Source organism: Rhododendron vialii, chromosome 6a (assembly GCF_030253575.1).
Source record: "Rhododendron vialii isolate Sample 1 chromosome 6a, ASM3025357v1".
Taxonomy (NCBI): Eukaryota; Viridiplantae; Streptophyta; class Magnoliopsida; order Ericales; family Ericaceae; genus Rhododendron; species Rhododendron vialii.
The window spans coordinates 39726371-39749821 of NC_080562.1; the positions used below are offsets into that span (position 1 = coordinate 39726371).

Below are 23451 nucleotides of genomic sequence, written 5' to 3' on the forward strand. Positions count from 1 at the left end.
TTTTTATTTTATTTTATTTTCTGTATCTTTGTTTGTCATTTCAAAAAAAAAAAGAATTAGGCCAAGGTGTTTTCACTAACAAAAATCACAAAAAACTTAACCACTCCGCTTGGTTCCCAACTTTGAGAGTAACTTTCAACTCTCGGCACAGTTTTCAATAAATCTCTCTCTAACTTTCAACGGCTTTGTTTGGTTTAAGTTTTAGAAACGTATTTTTACCATTTCATCTCTACTAAAAAAAAGTTTCAGCATTTTACTATCTTGTTTTCACTAACAAAAAAGTTGTCGACAAAAATCTTTTTTTGTTATAGTAACTCTACTCACAAAGCAATTAACAACTTATTCATTACCGGAAATAACTTGACATTTCTCAACAATTTATTTACTACTGAAAATACCTATTAACTTCTCAACCACGAATAAAAATCTACAAATTTTTTACTATCGGAAACACTCTCTTAGGAGTTGTGCACGTAACTTGATCCGAACTTGCTGAGATAGTATTTAAAAATAAGTAAAATAGAATGAGTTGGGTTGGATTGGGTTGACTCACTTATTTTCGGAACAAACGTATGTTTTAGATTCGGCACAGCCAATTTTATATTTATGCCATTAAAGTAGCCCTCATCCCTTTTTCAAGGCATGTCACAATCTGTGACCGGAAAATTACGGACCGGTCCAAAAAATCTGGGCTATGCAAGAAAAAGTCTAGCCTGATCAGACCCACCCATGGGTTGTTGACATGATATGGGTGAACCTGCGCTTGTAACATAACAGGGTTCGATTCCCTCAAGAGACAAATCATGATTTAAGTGGGGGGCCATGGCGGTAGGTTGCTGTGCTAGTCTCCCCCGAGGTTTGGATTGCGAAGTCGAATCCAATAGTGGCTCGGCTGCAGGTTGTTCCTCGATTACAAAAATGAAGAAGGTCTAGCCCGATCTGGCCAACATTTTGGGTTTGTAACTTGAGGTCCTATTCACCTGGAGTTCCACGTAAATAAAAAGGGTGTTCCTACTTAATGGTAATTACACTGCAATTAATTTCCGCTTGACCAAAAAAAATTAAAATGACATTGCATTTTTTTTTATCCTTAAATGATAATTTTCTGGTTAGTAGCTTGTGCCCATATAGATGCTTTGATTATGCCTAGACTAAGAATTCTAAATAGAAATTGTCAAAGGGAATTAAATGTCACACTTTAATTTTTTTTAATCATCCGTACATCTTAAATTAAACTAACAAAAGGGTAACATGAATTGATGCATCATACAAAGTACAATGAATTTATCCAACATATCATTCCACCACCTGCTAGTTGCTGTAGAATACAAGACTTTAACTTTGAGCGTACGATGATGTCTCCTATATATCAAAATCAATTCCCGGTATGCAAAATAATCATGTTATTCCTTGACCAGACCAAATCTTCAATTGCTTGATTATATTATCCTAAAAAGAAGCTTTAGGTTCACGGTCACGTCTTTTTCGCCTGTAGCAATTAATGGTGTCAACAACGATAACCCAATTTTCTATCATAAACGTACCAGAGATATATAGGAAAGTCTCAAAACAAAATTAATGGAAGTTATAATCACAAGTTAGTGCCTGCATGACTTGATTCCTAGTAGTCAGATTTGGCTAGCTGCTTCCTTTAAGCATCGCTTACAAATGCAGGATACAGAGATAATCACGAATATTGTATCCTCAAGTTGGATTCCCCTTGCTAATAACTCTTGAGGCCACCTCACTTCGCGCGTAAACATGTGAAATGGCCGTGGAAGGGGCTGTAGGGATTAGTCCGAGGTGCGCGCAAACTGGCCTGTGATACTCTGCATTACCACAAAAAAAAAGAAAAAAAGAAAAAAGGGTGAAAATTGTTAATTCATTAAATGGTATTTTAAGGTGCAAATAGGATGGTAAATTTGCGATTTCTGAACCGTGCCTTCAGGTACAGACATGCGTAATTTTATAAGCTAAAATATTAGGAGGGGTAACATCATCCCGCACTTTTCCCAAACTAGGATTCCTATTCTCCCCCGAACACAACTTGATACCCAAAAATTTGGAGAAAATGATGGTCAATTTATCAAAATACGTACTGGACCGTTATTTTTCCAAAAATTTGTTGAAACCCGCCTTGTTCAGGGTGGATGGAGCGGATTGCCAAACCCACATATTATTATATCGTGCTGCATTGTGGTCCTTGTGGATATCTCCAGCCCAATAGGTAGACCGACCTTTGCTTACATAACGCCAACGCATGGCTGTCACCCACAAAAGTAGTAGAGAGAGAGAGAGAGAGAGAGAGAGAGAAGAGAGAGAGAGAGAGAGAGAGTTGGTCAATATACGTGCCTTTGCGAGCAACGCAATGAAAATTGAACATAATAATGAGTAGGGGGATGGTTGAGGGAGGGGTCAAGCGTATTGGATTCGTGAAGTGAAATCCAAATTGTCTTCATGCCTTTAGGGGGGGGGGGGCCCTCTCCCTTTAAATAATGAATCATGGAAACAAAGAATTAATGGTGGCTAGCCCAATAGGTAAATGTTATATATATTCAAAATTCAATCAAAAAATAGGAGGTGCGGACGGTTCTGACCTTAAAAGGTGTGAACTTAATCGAAACTGTGTGTGTATGTATGTTTATATATATATATGATGATGATGATGATGATGATGATGATCTCCCACGCAGTGGAAACACCTCAACTCACCAAATCAGACTTAAAAATTCATGTTTGTCCAAGACCCTGAAAAGTCTATTGGTGGGCCAATATTTGCAGAACAAATGAGGAAAATGGTTGGAAGAAGAAGATGCATATTCAAGCTTTGGCAAAACAATCTTACACTGCAAGCCTTGGTCAAAAGTTTGAAACTTATGAAAAAGTTATTCCTTCATAAAATGAAAAAAATATAAAGCCATTAGACGAGAAAGGCTGCAAGGGTACATTTGCAGATGTCTTTGTCCAGATTTCTATATTTTATAGTCAAAATTTTGGGAAATTAAGTGAGATCAAAATATTATTACCTCGAGTCATACATGATGTATGTACCCTCTATACTACGAGGAAAAGTATTTTTTTTAATATTATATACATTAAGGGAGGGTTAGTGCTTAACGATTTTCTAATCCTAAATTAATGGGTTGCCCCAAGCGTAGGACGGAGATCGACGCAGCATAATATCCGGTAAGTCCGGAGTCGAATCTACAAAGACGGTGATGTGTGCTGACTAAAAACTCAGGTAGTTACTAATTAAACTGGCTCTTAGGTAGCCACCCTTTGTTGTTTTGATTGAGATTGATTAAAACTTAGAAATTAATTTAACTTTTCAAATAATTAAAAGAAAGGTACGGTCGTAGGGTTCATAGCACTCGCAACCAGTCCGGATTAACCTGCTCCATTCAACGTTCTTAAAAACATTTAACTTTACATGGACTCCGACAATACCCGGGTTCGTCCGCAGGAAGTATATTTTCAATCTAAAATTGTCTTTTTCATTGTTTGAAAATAAGAGCAGTGTTCGAACTGGCTACGGTGAGCTAATCACCCCGTGACCCTACCTAAACGATTACTCACTAACCATTATGCAAGAAATAGAAGAAACCTTAATTTGAAACATACTTCTATTACGCGAGATGAAAAATAAACAGAAAATCTAAGTTAAACAAAAACCAACGAAAAACTTTTATGAAGAACAGAAATTAAACCGAGTTATCGAAGTGCGAATAATTGAACAAAATATTAAATAACATAAAGGAAAGAGAGCACAAAGAAAACTAAACAATATTCGAACCTAATTAAAGAACGGCAGCCTCGTTCCTTTTGATCTCCGCCACTGTTCTTCGTTTTACTGTGCGTGGGAAATAAAAGAATCGTCCGTGGGAAAAAATCCTCTCAAAAGCTGCTCAAGTTTACTGCACAGTAGGTCTAAGATTAGTTTTATAGGAATTGAAAGTATAAATTACATAGTGGCCCTTGGGCTTTGTCCACTTCACACTTTGATCGAAAACTTTTGCTAACTTTCATCTTTACCTAAAATTTTGAAAATCGAGCTCGACCAACTTGTAAACATAAAAATGCAAAATAAATATCAATTAAAAAATATAAAATACTAGTAAATATAGATTGGAGGGCCAAAATATGTATATTTTGGCACTTATCACACCCCCCAACTTACATTTTGCTAGTCCCGAGCAAAAAAAAACAAAATGCAACTAAAGAAAATAAATTAAACCGATAGTTCTTTTAAACCCCCAAGTGGCCCCAGTAGGACGAGTGAAGTCTCGTGAGGGTTTTCAGTAGTGATTACCCACAAAACACCATGAATCCTTTCCACATGAAACCCAAAAACCTGTGAGATAGCTCAATGATATCTCAAGTAAATAATATGAAGCCATTGCAATGTGATAATGGGCATAAGCAGTTCTAGATACTATCAAGTCAGAAAAATAAGTCATGGCACCTATACTCAACGTGTGTGAATAAGGACTTTGGTCACAAGTGAAAATTAACCAAAAGTTTTTTTCGGACCGAGTCTCGACTTCAAATTTTCACCGTGTCATGCACTCAACAAATAAAATCACTCGAAACAAGGTGCATATTACTCTCAATATATGCAGTTGGAAATAAGTAACTGAAAGCAAAATACTTTGTACAAGTTGACACAAAAAGAAAGCTCTATAAAGTGGATACACGATCTCATGAACGGAATGCCAAGTATTGGAAACTCTTTTTATCCACCAATTCACAGCTCATTGCCTCAAGGATCAAATAAAACTTCAATTCGAGTTATAACATCAGGTAAGGGAAAATATTTCAAGGTTAGGTGAGAATTCAAGTGTCCGAGAATGACTTAAAACAATAGGGCAAAATAATGTGTGCCCTCTTTTTCTTCTCTTTTTTTCAACTCCGCCACATCTCTCTTTCCTACCTTTCTTTTCCACATTTAGAACAAAAATTTCTTCTTTCCACAATAATATGATGTCTACCCTTTTATTTTATTTTCTTCTTTTTTTAATGTTTTTTTTCTATGGGAAAGATCATCAATCAGTAAAACTCAATTCACTACATTTACTCTCTTCTAAAAAATATACCTCCACATAATTATCTAAGTATTCTCAAGACACAATATAGATAGATGAGCTCAACAAAAAAAAAAGGTATCACGCGAGAGGCTCAAATGGGCTCACAATAGATAAATGTATGAAAGAAAGAAACGAACCGGCTCTAAATAGCAAAGATGGCCTATAATCATCTCCAATGGGCAACACAACTATGCAACTTTCCAAATCCAAGAGATAAGTAGGCAATTCAAAACATTCTCAACACTCGACGACAAAAATAATAAGATCAACAACGATTTTTTTTTTTTTGACAAACAAGAATTTATTTGACATCACTCCAAGAAAAGATAAGGCTCTAAACTCACATGGGGCATAAGTCTCCACTAAACTAGCCATCAAAAATAATCAAGTCACAGCCCACAAGCAACCAAAGCCCAAATAGACGTGAAGTGCAAATGTGCTAAAAATAAGTGCCATAACAAATTTTTCGCGACAAGCTAGCAAAAAGAACTACAATGCCATCACAATATAATCAAATAATGACTATTACATCTCCAACTCAATCAATGAAGAGCCAATCTCAACAGCTTTCAGTCTCATGCAAAAAGAATTCCACCTTCTTTTTTTTCATTTTTTTTAACAAAATAAAGAACAAAGTGATCCCTTCCCCCAACTTGAATTATTCAATGTCCGCATTGAAAGTATAAAAAATAAAGATAGGACAGAAACATAAAAGAGAGGAGAGATATCACCTCAAAAAGGAAAGGCTAAGCAAAGTAAACTATAGAGAGAGGGAGACCCCCAACTTCGATCGAACAACCTGCAAAATGTTAGCCTCCAAAACAGTAAGAAAAATAACTAAAATAAATAAATAAAATAAGAAATAAAAGGAAAACAAAAAAAATCATCCACTTTCTTCACGCGAAAGATACGGGTACTACTTTTCTCCCTGTTTCTCAAGTGAGAAACAGGTGGCTATACCAGACCAAAAAATAAAAAGTTCATGTATGGACAGCTAAACGCGGGTACCGAACATTTATTATGCCAACGAGAGTTAAGACAATGAACATAGTACTCCATTCTACACCTTTTATCAAAAATTGAATTCGACCATACCAAAAGATTAGATATTTTGAGTAGCGCATTTGCCGAATTCGTTTTAGATATTTAAGTTCCAACAAGTGTGCAGCCCAAATTAGATTAATTTTCAAATTGTTGACAAAATCCACAAAATATGGATGATAAACTAAATTAAATTTATCAACACAAAGAAAATCAATCTGCTCCACATTTAAAAACTCTTGCGAAAATGGAGACTCAGAAGGAAGAGGGACACCATCTAGAGCCGAGAGTATTTGATTATTTAGGGCAATTATTGAGAATGACTCCTCAAAAGCTATTGGCAATGACTCCTCAAAAGCTATTGGCAATGACTCTTCAAAAGGCATATAGCCTTCACTAATGACAAGCGGCTTAATTTTCTCTTTTTCCCTTCCATCAGAATTCGTATCCTCAAAAAGCGGCTCTATTTCTTTTTTTCCTTCGCATCAAAATTAATATCTTTAGAAAGTGGCTCTATTTCCTCTTTTTCTTTAGCATCAGAATTGGTATCCTCTGGAAGCGGCTCTATTTCCTCTCTTTCTCTAGCATCAAAATTGGTATACTCAGAACTTTTAGTCAACTTCCAAAATTGAAGCTTTTGGATTAATTCATTTAAGAAATCCCAAGCATCTTCAAGGTTTTTATCCAGAAATTCATCAGTGGACCTAAAATCCACCTCGCATATCTTAAAATTTAAAGCATGGCAAAAGTTAGCGAGAAAATTGCCAATCTCACAATTAAAACTCGACCAAGAGAATACGATAAATTTAAATCGCTCCCAACACTGTGACAAACACTCATCATCTTGTTGAGAGAAATCTGATAGTTCTTGTAAAAGCATATGAGTCTCATATAAAGGATTGAAAGTTTTGAAAAATTGTATTACAATCTCACTCCATGTCAATCTTGAACTCAAATAATTAAACCAATTTAGAGCACTATCAAGCAAAGATGCTAAAAATACATGTAAAAGAGTCACTTCATCGCTAGCAAAAGCTTCCTCAAGGTCATGAATATGCGAAAAAAAAATTTCTGCGGCCAAACCATAAAATATAGGAAGTGATACTGAACAATCAAATTGATTTGTATAACCTCCATACCACCTTGCAAAATGGGCCATTTTTTTTTCCTTTTCAACGATTAAAAAAAATATAAAATAAAATAAAATAAAAAAATAACTACCTGAATTCTTAACACACGTTACCGTTCCCGGCAACGGCGCAAAAAATGCTTGACGATTTCCTAATCCTAAATTAATGGGTTGCCCCAAGCGTAGGACAGAGATTGACGCAACATAATATCCGGTAAGTCCGGAGTCGAATCTACAAAGACGGTGATGTGTGCTGACTAAAAACTCGAGTTGTTACTAATTAAACTGGATCTTAGGTAGCCACCCTTTGTTGTTTTGATTGAGATTAATTAAAACTTAGAAATTAATTTAACTTTTCAGATAATTAAAAGAAAGGTACGGTCGTAGGGTTCATAGCACTTGCAACCAGTCCGGATTAACCTGCTCCATTCAACGTTCTTAAAAACATTTAACTTTATATGAAAAAATATACCCCGCAAGATGCGAGACCCTATGGTCGCCGTTTACCCATGTGCAGCGAAGAATGAGTTTTGGATCCCCAATCTCCCGTTTACATGGACTCCGACAATGCTCGGGTTCGTTCGCGGAAAGTATATTTTCAATCTAAAATTGTCTTTTTCATTGTTTGAAAATAAGAGCAGTGTCCGAACTGGCTACGGTATGCTAATCACCTCATGACCCTGCCTAAACGATTACTTACTAACCATTATGCAAGAAATAGAAGAAACCTTAATTTGAAACATACTTCTATTACGCGAGATGAAAAATAAATAGAAAATCTAAGTTAAACAAAAACCAACGAAAAACTTTTATGAAGAACAAAAATTAAACCGAGTTATCGAAGTGTGAATAATTGAACAAAATATTAAATAACATAAAGGAAAGAGAGCACAAAGAAAACTAAACAATATTCGAACCGAATTAAAGAATGGCAGCCTCGTCCCTCTTGATCTCCGCCACTGTTCTTCGTTTTACTGTGCGTGGAAAATAAAAGAATCGTCCGTGGGAAAAAATCCTCTCAAAAGCTGCTCAAGTCCCCTGCTAAGTAGGTCTAAGATTAGTTTTATAGGGATTGAAAGTATAAATTACATAGTGGCCCTTGGGCTTTGTCCACTTCACACTTTGATCGAAAACTTTTGCTAACTTTCATCTTTACCCAAAATCTTGAAAACCGAGCTCGAGCAACCTGTAAACATAAAAACGCAAAATAAATACCAATTAACAAATATAAAAGACTAGTAAATATAGATTGAAGGGCCAATATATATATATTTTGGCACTTATCAGTAAGACATGAGTTAGTATGTCAATTGGGTTAGAGCTAATTGGCGGGAAAACTACTTGTTAAAAATGATCAATTTGAGGTATATTCATTTAACATTTCAATTACAAAAGCTTCTTTTGGTATTTGAAGCAGAAAAGTTATAAATTCGTTTGATATGGTACTAGGTTCCGTTCCAGAAACCGTCTTAAAAAATAAACAAGTTATTTCATATTTTTAAACCTAAAAATAATGTAAATGAAAAATAAATTTTTAATTTTTTTGCATCGTATAAAAGATCTCAATGAGATGTTTCAAACAAGATCCATATTGCATATTTTTAGATTTCAACAAGCTTATAATTTTTAAGCTTGAAATTACCTTCTTAAAAAATAAGATTTTTTTTTTCCATTCTGAAACAGGGCCTAAAATATACTATATGTTCTTCAAACTTCACAAGCAAGCTATTATTCACGCATTTCTTTTAGGAACTATAAAAACATACTCCCTCCGTCCTTTTTTTAAGCGTCCTGCTTCGTAACTTCAACTTATTAAAAAGACATCATTATTATATCTGTCACATCAACTTTTTCCTTCACTTTCCCTACTTACCCATTATCATTACACTTTTACTCACTAACTTTTCAAAATAGAATATACTTTTAGGGACAAAATAGACAATGTATCAACTTTTACCCTCTAACTTTTCAAAATGGACACTTATTAAGAGACAGTCCAAAATAAAATACTGGACTTTAAATAAAGAACGGAGGGGGTATCATTAATCAAGAAGACATATCTAGCTAGTACACTACATGCGTAAGCAAGCTGATCGAGCAACATTGTGAGCATCCCTCGCAACTTTTCTGGGCACCTTAGTTAGTTACCACACATAGAGTCAGAGAGACGTTAACTCCCTAAGAGCAAGTATATCAAATTAGGTAAAATTTGAGCCAAAATTGACAGTAAACAGTGCACATTTTTCCTTTTAATTACCCACATCTCTTTCAATACTACACCAATACTATTTATTTTACCTATTCTCTATTAAAATAATACTTTCTTTTTCTTTTTCTTCTTTTCTTTTCACTATTCTTCTTTTTGTTGGAGGAGAGAAAGAGAGGCTAGAAGAGAGAGAAAATAATATTAAATGCATAAATGGTGAATAGTTCTCAGGTAAATTAACTTAAGCACTATTGCAAAATTTATTTTACCTAACCTTAAAAGGGGCTATTGCTAACTTGGTGCAATGCTTATTTTGAGTTTTTGCTCAGGTAAGATGCTATTTTCCCTAATCTAGTGTACATGCTTCTTGACAATTTACAAATTCTATCGCATATATAGCAAAAATTCCTTCTTTCTAGTTTGAATGGAATAATATTGGTTGAATTTTGAACCGACAGTAAGAATATCTTACTAGGGTTAAATTTGGAAACTAAAGTTTTGAACCAAGAGCAATAGTATAACGGTCTTTCTATTGTCAGCCCAGTGGGTTGACAATAAGCACACTAGAAAATAAGGAAAACACATATTTCTATATATTTTTTTACATTTTTTAATACACATTCACACTTCTTATTGTCAGCCCAGTGGGCTGATTTTAGATTTTTCCATAGTATAAAATTGGAAAAGTTGTCTCACTTGCCTGCCTTTACCCTTGGTATTTGATTTTTAAGACCAATATAATACAGTACGTACATACGTTCTCAAACCTTTTTGAGGGAAAAACTGTCGCTCACGAAAGCTTAACGTTTGAATTTAATTACCTGCATGACGTGACAACGTTTCATGTTCCCTAGCACATTCTTGGTGTTTTTAGTCAAGAAATTAGAAATGTAACTCAAGTGTCCAGACCAGCTTACACGCACTTCGATTAATCTTGGAAGCCAAATCCCATATTCTAATTCCGGGGAGCTCAATTCAAAGCTAAAGCAAACTTTGCATGGACAGGCTCCAAAGGATCGAGTTGATAACAAGGTTCGAACCTAAAACCTTAAGAGATAGCAAATCCCTAAAAATCTCATGTCTTAACCACTAGGCCAACCCTTTCGGACTTTCAGTGGTATGCATTGTTTTTCTCTCTCTCTCTACCTCAGTTTTTCGTCAATCAACCATATATAAATAGACTACCACTAAAGTTGTTTTATTTTAGGGTCGATTTTGTCATGATATCTGACCCCATTCCATGCTCAGAATCTTTGTGAAAAGCACAAACGTTCAACTGGTAGATCCAACTGTTGTGGGGGTGGTCAACAATCGTAATGAACGAAATTGGAAAAAAAAATAGCAGAGAGATGCTGCACTAATCCTTCATGAGTTTAATTTCCACAATACACTAATGAGGCATCTTGAAAATTTTCTAACTCTTTGTGACCCAATTGCGAGCCTAACGCATGATTAAAGAACATCAAAAAGATTTGCTTTATTGAGCTTATTGCCACTGTTAGTCGCGTTTCGATGGTTTTATGGGATATTTTGACTTGGAACAAACAAAATACTATTGAGATAGATTCCTCATCATCAATCACAAATATTTTGATAGTGGTATATTTGAAAAAAACTACTTACGGCTGGTCATGGATCCTTGTGATAAAAGGTGTTAGGATCGTCACACACACGCACACAATTTACGAGTATAAACAGTAAAGAATCAATACAGAGATATACATGGTTCTTCAAAATCGGGTACGTCCACAGGAGCAAGAGCGGCTGCTGTTCTTTATTATCACAATATGAATTAAGGTTTATAACATAAAGTATTTATAACTACTCTATTCTAACCCTAATCGGATTTGGCATGTATCCCAAAAATACCCTTGTACGATACCGTACCATACCGCGAGGGGAGTAGGCCCCCACACTCCCCAATTACGGAACGCCCAATCTATTTTCATTGGATCATTGGTGATGGACCAGATGCCGTCGCTCCGCTCCGCTTCACTCGTTCCGCTCCTCTACACTTCGACATCTGACCTTCTTTCCAGAACTCTTTAGTATATCTTTATACTTAACATATGAACCACAGTTCTAACAAAAGGTAAGGACGCGGCATTTCACACATCAATTAATCTACCGGAAAATCCGATGCCATCGTTTTGATCCAGCACTGTCTTTTATTTTTGCTGAATTTAATTACTTAACTCCTGTCATTTTTAATTCAAATCCTAATCTAACCGGCCAACAAGTCGTTTTCTTCCGTTTGTAGTTCTTAGCTACTCCCCGTACCTAAATAAGTGTCCGGCACGCAAAACTAAGCTTTAAAAAATATGCATAATTTTTATTAAAAAATTTAATTTTTTTTCACAATCTAATAGAACTCATTGCTATCTATTGATTTGTGGAAAAAAATTGATTTTTCAAACGAAACAAATGCATTTTTTTGAAGGCCAAATTTTACGCGCCAAACACTTATTTAGGGACGGAGGGAGTACGATTTAATGCAAAATCCAGCTGTGTTCACGAATTGCAACTTAGATATTTCTATTGCAATGAAGTGATTTGTTTTGGCTTTCTTAATTAGTCCCTTAGTTATTTTTTTTCAAACTAGTCCTACTTTTACCGTTGAAAATTTTGATGACTTCAATATGCAAGGCGAAAATTGCTATTCCCCCCCCCCCGACACACCCCCCCCCCGGCCCCACCTCCCTTTTCCCATTCTACCCCCCTCTCTTCTCTCTCTCTCTCTCTCTCTCTCTCTTTTCTTTCTTTCTTTCTTTTTTTCTTTACCGTTTGGTTTTTTTTTTTCTTTTTCTTTTCAGTTTCAGTTTCGTTTTTTTTTTTCATTTTATTTTCAGTTTCGTTTTTTTTTTCATTTTATTTCCTTTTCGTTCTTTCCAGTTTGAATTTTTTTCTCTTTAATAATAGGTTCAAGTCTAATTCTAGGCTTTGTAAAGTAATTGAGAGAAAAAAAAAGTGTTTTAATTGATCATGTTTATCCGACTGTTTTATTTTTATTTTTTTGACCTTTATAGATTAAAAAATATAGTTACTAAAATAAGTGTTTCAATTTTCAATCCGTTTGAACCGGTGCAAAGTTGTTATTTTTCTGATCATTTCATCCTAAATGGATCTAGTAAATTTTTGGCTCCAAGGCCTTTCAATGGACACCCTAAGAGAGTTTTGAAACTAAATAATGAGTCTTAGGGTATTTGTTGAAAGGCCTTAAACCAAAAAATTCATTATGACCATTTAAAATAAAATAATAATAAAAACGATCTTTGCTCTGATTTAACTGAATTGAAAATTAAAACACTTAATTCTTGAATTATATTTTTAAATATACAAATGGTGTATTTATAGAAATTAAATAAATAAGGTATAAGTAATTAAATAAAAAAATAAATGAAAAAATAGGTGGGACCCGGGGGGCTCAACTGCCCTCATTGGCACAGTAGCCCCTACGAAGCCCCTAAAACGTTTCTGTTTTAGTTATAAAAAAAATAGAAACCAGCCATTTGCAATCCTATGGAGTAGAGACGTGATTTGAAGCAACATACTACTGAATCAGTTAAGAGGATTTATGCTAAATAATAGTTAACAAATTTATTAAATTGTACTATAGTTAAAAAAAAGTAATCCTAAATATAACATTTGTATTTTGGATTAGTATGTCGTTTGCAAAATACATTTCGTAATTAGTTCCCGAACACTAATTGTAATCTTAATTGAAAATAGAATTTGAGTTAACCAAAAAAAAAAAAGAAGGGAGGTAAATGGGAAAAGAAACAAATAAAGAAAATAATTGAAAAAAAAAAAGATTCAAAGTGGAAGGAATAAAAGGAAATAAAGAGAAAAAAAACGACAAAAAAAAATCCAGCCGAAAAGAAACAAAAAGAAAATAAAGAGGGAAAAAGAAAAAGAAAAGTAAATGGACGGAGGGGGGAAGCAGGAGAAGAAGAGAGAAAAAAAAAAGTAAATGGGAGGAGGGAGGGGCAGGAGAAGTAAAATGGGGGGAGGGGAGAGGGTAATATGGGAAATGGGGTGTGGGGCCGGGGGGGGTGGGGTGTCAGGGGGGGGGGAAAAGCAGCCCTCATGCAAGGCAAAGAAAGAACTATTTCCTGACTTGACGTTCCCTAATTCACATGCACTCCCTCTTTGGTTGAGATCATGCTTTCCCCTCTTGTTTCCTCCATAGATTTTTGGGCAAACTACTCTCACAATAGTCTCCTTCTCGGTATTGCGGTGGGTGGTTCCTCGTCATGCCGTCCAATGGACATTCTGGCGAACCTCCGGCGAAATTCAGATGAAATGAGCAGCTTTGAAGACCGAAGTTCCGGCGAGTCTTGTTTCCTTTACTGTTAGTTTTTTTTTTTTTTTTGATTTTTTGTCTTTTCTCTTTTCTCTTTGTTGAGCCTATGGGCCGTGTAAATTTTTTTTTTGTGCCAAACGATATACATTGGTGAGGGGTTAATGGGGTGTTAGTATGTTAATTAACCGGGGTTCAGAGGCTATTTATAGCCCTGAACCCCATACCTACTCTCCATGAGACTCAAACCTTGGTCACCGGCCACTGGAGAGAGAAGTGAACATTCCACCTATGCTAGCGGGGAAGTTCTATGACTTGTGTAACTTGTGTCGGTGTTTTTATCATTATAGTTTGCATTTGTTGGTCCTAAAAAAATAAAGAAAGCACATAAAACATAAAAGCTAGTTTAACATTTACTACCGCCATCTCAAAATGTTTTTCCAATCCGCAAAACGAGGACTAAAAAATAACGCATTTATTTTTAAAAAAATACAAACTTTTTTTCATAAATTAAAAGAATTCATCGATATCTAGTGAATTTTTGAAAAAAATTTAAATTCTTCTCACAAAAATTGTATTATTTTTACGTTATCATTTTGCGGACCGAACAAATATTTTTGGACCAAGGGAGTACGTATTTTGGTCATTTTTCAGAAGACGTGTGTAGCTTTTGACAGGCAAGTCGTCAAAAAGTCTTTGAGATTTGGTGAGTCTTAGCCCGTTCCAGAAACCTTTTTAAAAAATAAGAAGCTTATTTCACATTTTCAAACTCAAAAATAATGAAAATAAAAAATAATTTTTCAATTTTTTTTGCATCTTATAAAAGATCTCATCGAGATCTTTCAAACAAGATCCATATTGCATATTTTTAGATTTCAATAAACTCATAATTTTTGAGCTTGAAATTGACTTTTTAAAAAATAAGGGCTTATTTTTGTTTCTGGAACGGTCAAATGTTTTCCAACCCACAAACGGTCCAGATTCACACAATTTCATCCACTTATGTCTGTTTTCGACTTGTTCTAAATAGACGGCTAAGATGCATAAATCCCCACCGCTCATCAGATCCGGGACATCATTGACTAAGAGCCCGTTCCAGAAACGAAATAAGAACTTATTTTTTGTGTAATAAGAAGGCTTGTTTCTGAAAATAAGAAGGCTGCTACTTATTTTGGAAGAATTTATATAGGTACTGACCGGCCGGGGAAGGAAATCGTACCGGCAACCGCGCCGGGCCGTCTCCGGCCACCGGATGGCCGATCCGAGACGTCCAAAAATTCTATAAAAAAAAGACGAGGGGGCCATCGCGGGAATCAACAGCATCTAAGGTGTGTAGAATGCTTGATCCGAGCACCCCTTTTCCGTGTAGGGTGGTTGATCATATATACACGGAAAAGAGGTGCTCGGATCAAACACCCTACACACCTTGGATGCCGTTGATTCTCATGTGGGCCCCCTCATTTTTTTTTTTAGAATTTTTGGACGGCTCGGATCGGCCGTCCGGTGGCCGAATACGGCTCGGCGTGGCCGCCGGTACGATTTTCCTCCGCCGGCACCCATTATCATAGCAACAGTCTTATTTTTTGTATAAGGCAACTTCAAACTCAAAAATTACGTGTTTACGCAAATAATTTTCCTACCATTATGGATCTTGTTTGATAGATCTCATTGAGATCTTTAATACGGTGCAAAAAAAATTGAATTTTTTTTTTCATTTGCATTATTTTTGAGTTTGAAAATGTAAAAGAAACTTTTTATTTGAATTTTGTGGAATGACCCTTCTTATTTTTGTATGAGAAGTGGCAAAATAAGTACTTATTTTTTAAGAAGGTTTCTGGAACGGAGCCTAAAACACCTTAGAAAAACCCCCCCCCCCCCCCCAAAAAAAAAAAAAAAAAAAAAAAAAACCACAATAATTAAATACTATAACTAATCTGGCATTATCTGGACTCCTCTAGTACCCGTGGCCTTTTCGCAATGGAGAGATGAAATGATGATAGGCGTGACAATATCATCTCATCATTTAGTCTCCCTGCCGGCCCCACCCCATCAACCCCCGTAACATGAAAACGACGCCGTCCGACGGAGAAAGTTTAGTCGCTAAACCATGATTTACGACGCTAACTAATCCCGGTGTTCAACTATAAATACAGCTTCCCTCTCTTCGTGCTCTCAGTCGTCAACGTTTCGGATTTGATCAACAGTTGGAGAGTGTTCACTGTGAGTCGATCAATGGCTACGAAAGTCTATATCGTGTAAGAACCGATCAATCGTTTCGTATCCGTACTTTCTCGCTCTAGTTTTTTTTTTTTTTGATTTTGTTATCTTGATCTGTCAATTTTATTGCTTTTAATTTGTGCTGGCTGATTTTGGCGGTGAATCTTTATGTTGTGTTTCTAGGTTTTGAACGGCGAAGTTTTGTTTTGTTTTAATTTTTTGTTGTAATTTAGGGCAAAGATTTGTTGAGTTAGCTGTGATGTTGAAAATGTTCTACTTTCTCTGTTAATTGTATCAGAGACCTTAATTGGTAGTAATAATTGGTCAAATTTGTTGAAATGGATGGAAAAGCATAGTTAGTACTAATTTTGAAGTTTCTGCAAGGATGCGTTCATTGCGTTTAATTAAATGAATTAATGCATTGAGGCTTTCGTAGAAGCATTTTTGGAACAATCTAATATGGCGCGCGCAATTGTGTTTCTAGGTTTTGTTGAGGTTTTGCTTGGTAACTTTGGGAAGTAGAACTATCTCCTTCGACTTCACTTGTTTTGAAACTTGAGTTAGTGTCACCGTAGAACTTGGATATGCAAGTCTTTGAGAATATGCCGTTAATCTTTTGCCTTAATGTTGTATCTGGGTAACAGAACACTGTTGTGGGAATTGGTGGACCATATGGCTATGCAATATCCCAAGTTTGGTCTCTTTCATAGAACTCCTTTGTAATCATAAACTCTGGTCTACATCACAACTATGCGATACATGAACCGCGGGTGTTTGAGACTTGAGTGAAGTTAGCGCCATAGGTTTTTTGACTGCTGTGTCTCAAATGGTGCAACCAAATGCATGAGGAAAAACAAAAGCAAAACAGGAATAAGAAACAATGTGCAGAAAATTACATCGTGATGTGTGTTTTCTTCCAGAAAATGCTGAATATCCTATTTCTGAAGGCATTTTCAGGTTAGAATAATGAAAAACAACATTTGCTTGGTGAAATAGGAAGAGGTCGATTAGGAATAATGCAGGTTTAAGTTCAAGGGCACACATCAACATAATGAAGCCAGAAGTTGTTGTTCCCACCCCATCAGCACCAAAGTTTTGAATGGTAAAACAGCAGATAATAGCATCTGGCAGTTACCAAACCATGATGGAAGTGTTTTTCAATTGATTATCTAGTAAGTTTTTGTCTCATTGTCTAAGCAGAGATTGGAAACAACTCACAGTACCTAGTTTCCAAGAAAACACATATAAAGTTGGTCTGCACTGTTTTTTATGCTGACCAGTAAATAGAATCGATCTGCATTGTTGCAAATGAATCCCTCTGGGAGTTGGTTTCTGAAAATACTGTAGTGAAGTAGCATCGGGAGACATGAGACAAGGAGCAGTTTTATTTTCTCTGTCTTTTTTGGTATATTGATATGATATCATTGTATTTTAACCATCCCTCTGGGGAGCTTCCACAAGTGTCGTGCCTTCTGTCTCATATCCTGCATATAAGTCTCTTTGCTTCTTTATCCACATTCCATCCTTGAAATATCCAATTACATGTCAATATTGTTAACCTGTTACCAGATTTTGTGACACATTGTTTTATATCTGCTTCAACAACTTGAAAGTAGTTGGTCTCAATATGAGCTTTCATTAATCGGATGCTTTAGGCTGATATACCATCTAAAGAATCACAAGTTAGGTTGTTCCTCGTCGGCTTGGAGGCCACTCTGCGACATTGGAGTTTTTTTGGGTCCGTGCTTTGAGATCCCATACGTTTGGGTTATGTGTACATAAGCATAGAGAGGATCAAAATTAAGGCGAGAAGGAAAATTTCTTATTATGGTTTGATAACAGCCTTGTGAGTACTTCAGGAGGCAGGGTATCCTTAGTTGTCAACATCGTGATGCCAGGTTTAGGTTTACTTTTGCAGTTATTCCCAGCACAGATTTGGGTCCATGTTTGCGTTTGCCTGCACTTTGGTTTTGGGCCTTGCATCTGTGCACTGCTATTTAATCGTACGAAAAGCATCATACTCTGATTTGCTAACCAATATTGGTCATGTCATCCATGCAACAACCTGGAGTGTGCTTTGATATTGGTTACTGTCATGACTTGTGCATCCATTATCTGAAGCTGTCAATCAGTAGTTTTCCTTGTTTGCCTTCTATCTGGTATGTTGGTTGCTGATTAGATGTATTAGCAGTAGGCAAGGCACTTTAACTTTACTTCAACTTTTGGTGTTGTGATTGCACATTTATCTAAATTTGCAGATTGTGATCGGACAATTGGTATTTATGCACCATATGCGTACTTTAATTTAGCATTCATTAATATTTCTATAAGTAGTCAAAGTGTTAGCCCCCAAATTGAACCTATCCGTATCTAATTCTTGTTAGAAGAGCATATACATGTTAACCGATGAGCATGTCGAAAGTATTCTGTGTTTTACCTTTCACTTGCAGAAAGGAATCCCTATATCTTTAAAAGAAAAGAAATCTCACTAGTCACAACTCTGTCAAAAATGAATTTTCGCTCCAGTATCATTTTCTATTGACTTTAATGAAACCATTAAAACCATGCCTCTTAGATAGGTGTAGGCACTGGCGAAAACGAAATAAAAACAATTATAAGAAATAATTTCATAAGAGACAAGATCCTAACAAAATTCGAAGCCTAAACTCCTGAATAAATAAGATTGCTGAACAAATTAAAGTACTTCTTTGCATTCCGTTCCTCATCACTTCCAATTTTCCAATTTTTCTTATTTGCTTTATCCTGTTTTAGGTACTATTCTATGTATGGACATGTTGAGAAACTAGCAGAACAGATAAAGAAAGGGGCTGCCTCTGTGGAAGGAGTTGAAGCAAAACTATGGCAGGTAAATAATGATATTGTTTCATTTTTCTTTTTTTAGCAAAAGCAAGTAAAATAGGTTGCAATGCTTGTTGAAGTCGTCAGTGCATCAGTTGATTATATTTTTCCTTCCCAAAGGGAAAAGGAGCTACTGTCAACATGGAAAAAAATTCATCGTATTGATGTATTAGGCTTCTATGAGAAAGGATGTGCTTTGCCTTTCTAGTCATGCATATGTTTGCTGGTTTCTTCTTTCAGACTGCATGGTTTAGTTCTTCTTGTTGGTGATGAAGACATATTAAATTTGTAGAGAACACAATTTGCGGGTGAGCTACCAAAAAGTAGGAGGAAACCAATGGCTTCTGATGGGAAAAGCCAAGTTCTAAAATGATCCCAAATGGCTTCTGATGTAAAAAAAAGAGTTGTTCGAAAAAATAATTTTGAATGTTCTGGACCTTTTGGTTAGTTTTACAGCATCTTAAAATATGGGTTGGCTGCCAAAGATGCTGGGATGCATGAAGTTCATTTCATTGCTAGTGACTTGATACCATCAAATAATGTTTTCTTCCATCTGGTTTGGGGTGTGTTTTTCTGTTTACTGAAACACTGCTGATTAGTTTCCAAGTTTTCAGGTTTTCGCTATTTCTAATGTGTTGCTGGGATTTCATATCTTCTCCACTATTTCTAGGAGTCCATCTACATCTCTTAGTTGCCCAAAGTCCATTTAGAACCTTCTTTAAAGTGATCCTATTAGTGAGTTCTGTGTCATTATTCTCCCTCTTAGTTGGCGATATCATTGTTGCACTATATGGTAATTTTGTTTTTATCAAGCTTCTCAGTTGTTCTCCCTTCATAAGTAATCACCTCCTCTGTGTTGAGAGCTTTTTGTTTTCTTTTTAATTTGATTGCTAGCTGGAAATGGTTTGGTCTGTCCAATTTTATTTTCTCTGCTCCTCCTGTTCTTCTTCGTTATAAAAATGTTTCCCTCCCCTTTTCAAAATATATATGAGGGTTCTTTATGGTTAGTAGGCAGTACAACAATAACTATTAACACATGAAAGATAAAAACAGTTTTTTTTTTTATCAGCATAGATTAAAACATTTTCCCGTAAACTTTCTTCTGCAACCAAGTAAAAGAGAACCTTACATTATCCTCTCGTTTTTTCCAGTTTTCCAAGACTACTTCTAGTTAATCTCCTGCTGAAGATTAGAAAATGGTCACACTCTTCCCTAATGTTCTGGGAGAAGACTGGACTTCTCCCTCCAAATTCTTCCAGTCTTGACTCGTTTTGCTTTGGTGTACACATGCTTGTTTAGAATTTAGACTAGTGTTCCTTGATTAGGTCTTGTACTTCGTCATGAGGAACAAGTGCTGAATCCTGATTTTTAGACTTTCTAAACCACTATGCTCTTTCATTTGGAGCAGGTGCCCGAGACACTACCTCATGAGGTGCTCAGCAAAATGAGCGCACCTCCGAAGAGTGATGTGCCACTTATTACACCTGCCGAGCTTGCCGAAGCTGATGGGTTTGTTTTTGGCTTCCCCACAAGATTTGGGATGATGGCTGCTCAATTCAAAGCATTTCTTGATGCAACTGGAGGTCTATGGCGATCCCAGCAGCTTGCAGGCAAACCTGCTGGAATCTTCTATAGCACTGGTTCCCAAGGAGGAGGACAAGAAACTACTGCGTAAGTTCCTGTTTGGTAGTAGTTTTTATACAAACAATGCACCTAAGAAGAACAGACATCACACGGTCCAGGTCCGGCTTCGTGTCAATTGTTGAATAAGCCTATTAATTTTCATCATATTTTATTTGTTCAGACACAAATGAGACATGCCGTGAATAATTTGGGGACACATTATGAGGTTATAATTCAATTTTAAAAAGTTGTACTAGGGTCCAAATTCTCGTGGATGCTTAGTTCATGGATATTTATTCAGTGACTGTTGGCATAATGGTAAATTGGTAATTTTATCTTTGTTCCTTTTATCCTAATTTGATAGCAATGGTGTTTTTGATTTCTATATGAGTTGAATAACACATCCACAGATGAACTCCAAATTTCTGTGTCCTAATTTTCGGGAAAACAATGTGTCGGCGTTAGTGTGTCCGTGACGTGTTGTGTCTGTTATATGTGATTTTTGGGGGAAACTAACTGTGATCTTTGGAATTTTTCTTAGGTTGACTGCCATTACCCAGTTGGTTCACCACGGGATGATCTTTGTGCCCATCGGGTACACGTTCGGAGCTGGAATGTTTGAGATGGAACAAGTGAAAGGCGGAAGTCCTTATGGTGCGGGGACTTACGCAGGTGATGGCTCGAGGCAGCCATCTGAGCTCGAGTTGGAGCAGGCTTTCCACCAGGGGAAGTACATTGCCACCATTACAAAGAAACTCAAGGGAGCTGAATAATTTCTATTCGGAACCAACATTATTACTCTTTGTCATTCTTACATATATATTTTTTACCACTTTCTGTCACTTAAATGTCCTATTTCTTTCTGCTTGCAAACATTATTCTTGCCTTACTCAATACGTGATTTGTATGTGTTTACTCTTCAGTACAGTGGTTGTTCTCAATGATAAAAGTATGTTTGCCTATTCTTTTCCTGTGACTGAATTACTTAATTCCTCTCGTAGAGATGAATCAGTTGGCCATTCTTTTACTTCTTTCGAAGTCATATTCTGGAGTGGACGTATTTTGTAAGACTAATTGGATGGTAGTGATGAAAAACCAGGAACTTGGTAAGATTGAAATTGATAAACTAAAGAGCAACTTTTTGCTGGGTCACCCTCCTGCAAGCAAAAGGTTGTGTGAAATGGATGTCATAATACGGAATGCTCTTTAGCGGAAGTCGAAGTCGAACTGGAGACTTGTTACTTCCACCATTCTTACCACTCGAGCTAACCCTTTGCATTAACAGCGCATAATTAAGAAGCATCAAATTAGTTCAATGCCACACATAACTGAATAAGCATCTCTACCTATCCAACCCAACATCTATGGAGAATTGAATTTCAAGCCTCATAGTGCTTTTTAGATTGCATAAACGAAAAAATTAGGCGGAAAAGATGAAAATATGTTATAACGTACGATGATCGCATATTCTGCTTCCCTTTACAAGTTTCTTTTTTTAATGAAATTTGAACCATGGTTCGCTTCTGTAGCTCCCACGTTATCATCCGGTCCAATGTGTCCCTTCATCTATTTCCTTTTGGGCTCAAAACCCGAAAAGAAAAAGACTTTAGATCAAATTCTTCCACTTCTCCCTCTCCTTTTTCGTCTTATCTCACCAGTCAATATATGAGGGTTTTTTTTTTTCCCAGCTTAGTGTCTTTTAAATTCTTCTTGGGTGGTACTTTTCTTCGTAATACTTAATTCCATGGCTCTCCTCGTGACAGAAACCTAAAATTGCTATAGTATTTTAGTAGTTTATGAAAGTATTATATATGACGATGGAGTGAACTTTCTCAGGAGTGCAAGAAAAGTAGATAAAGAAAACGACTATAATAAACCAAAATTTTCATTTTCTATTTGTCAGTCAATAATGTGTACTTGGTAAGTTGGTAGCTGATGAATGTGTTAGATCATCTAGTTGGTGGTGCCTACGTTTGTGCTTACATCTTCCATGGAGTACTATAAACATATAACTCAGGTGTCCGGACTAACTTACTCGCATTTGGACTAATTCCAAAGATCAATCCCATCATCCACTTAAAGGTTTCAATTAAAGCTAAGGCAAAGCTCTATATGAACTGGTCTTAAAAAAAGTTGATAGCATGTGATCGGATTTCGAACATGAGATCTTAGAAGGGAGCAAACTCCTAAATACCAAATCTTGACCATTAGGCAAACCCTTAATGTTCATGGAGTCTATATATCGATAGACTTTGAACTTGTACTAGTAGACAAGAAACAGGGTTTTTGTCTTCGGTCCAGAAGAAGAAGAAGAAGAGAGTTTTAATCTTATATAGAAGACCCATTGGATTGGAACCAAAACATATGACCTAGAGGCTGAAGGGAAAGTATAATAACAATGGTCGTAAGGTTCATTGGAGCCCATTTGTAAAAGCAATGAATTAAGCATATGCATCAATACTTTTGCCTTTTGTAACTGTCCTTCACACTTTTGCCAAAAAATTAACACTCTGCTTTGATCTTGGACCTATCAAGAGAAAATATTCGGTGGTCCGTGATTATTGGTCCAAAACTTTAGTACCATAAACAAGGACGCGCGTAACCAAAATTTCCTAAACGCAGATGCCGAACTATGAACAATAAGATTTTGAAATTTCAATATTCGGGAATCTAATACTCCCTCCGTCCCTTATTTAGAGTCCGGTATTCCATTTTGGGCTGTCCCTTAATAAGTGTCCATTTTGTAAAGTTAGTGGGTAAAAGTTGGTGCATTGACTATTTTATCCCTAAAAGTATATTCCATTTTGAAAAGTTAATGAGTAAAAGTGTAATAATGATGGATAAATAGGAAAAATGGATGAAAAAGTTGATGTGAAACGTATAATGATGATATCTTTTTAATAAGTTGGAGTTACGAAGCAGGACACTTAAAAAGGGATGGAGGGAGAAGCTAGTTTGTTTGATTTGGGTTTTGAGGGAAGTTTTTTTTGGT

General features: G+C 36.1%; 1 protein-coding gene across 1 annotated transcript; it reads left to right on the forward strand.

The window, feature by feature from the left end:
* The first annotated feature begins 15749 nt into the window (after positions 1 to 15749).
* LOC131331430 (NAD(P)H dehydrogenase (quinone) FQR1) lies at positions 15750 to 21421 on the forward strand. Its single transcript, XM_058365361.1, has 4 exons — positions 15750 to 16015; positions 18750 to 18843; positions 20245 to 20507; positions 21001 to 21421. The coding sequence occupies exons 1-4, from the start codon at positions 15993 to 15995 to the stop codon at positions 21230 to 21232; spliced, it is 612 nt and encodes a 203-aa protein (XP_058221344.1). The 5' UTR covers positions 15750 to 15992; the 3' UTR covers positions 21233 to 21421.
* Positions 21422 to 23451: the final 2030 nt, after the last annotated feature.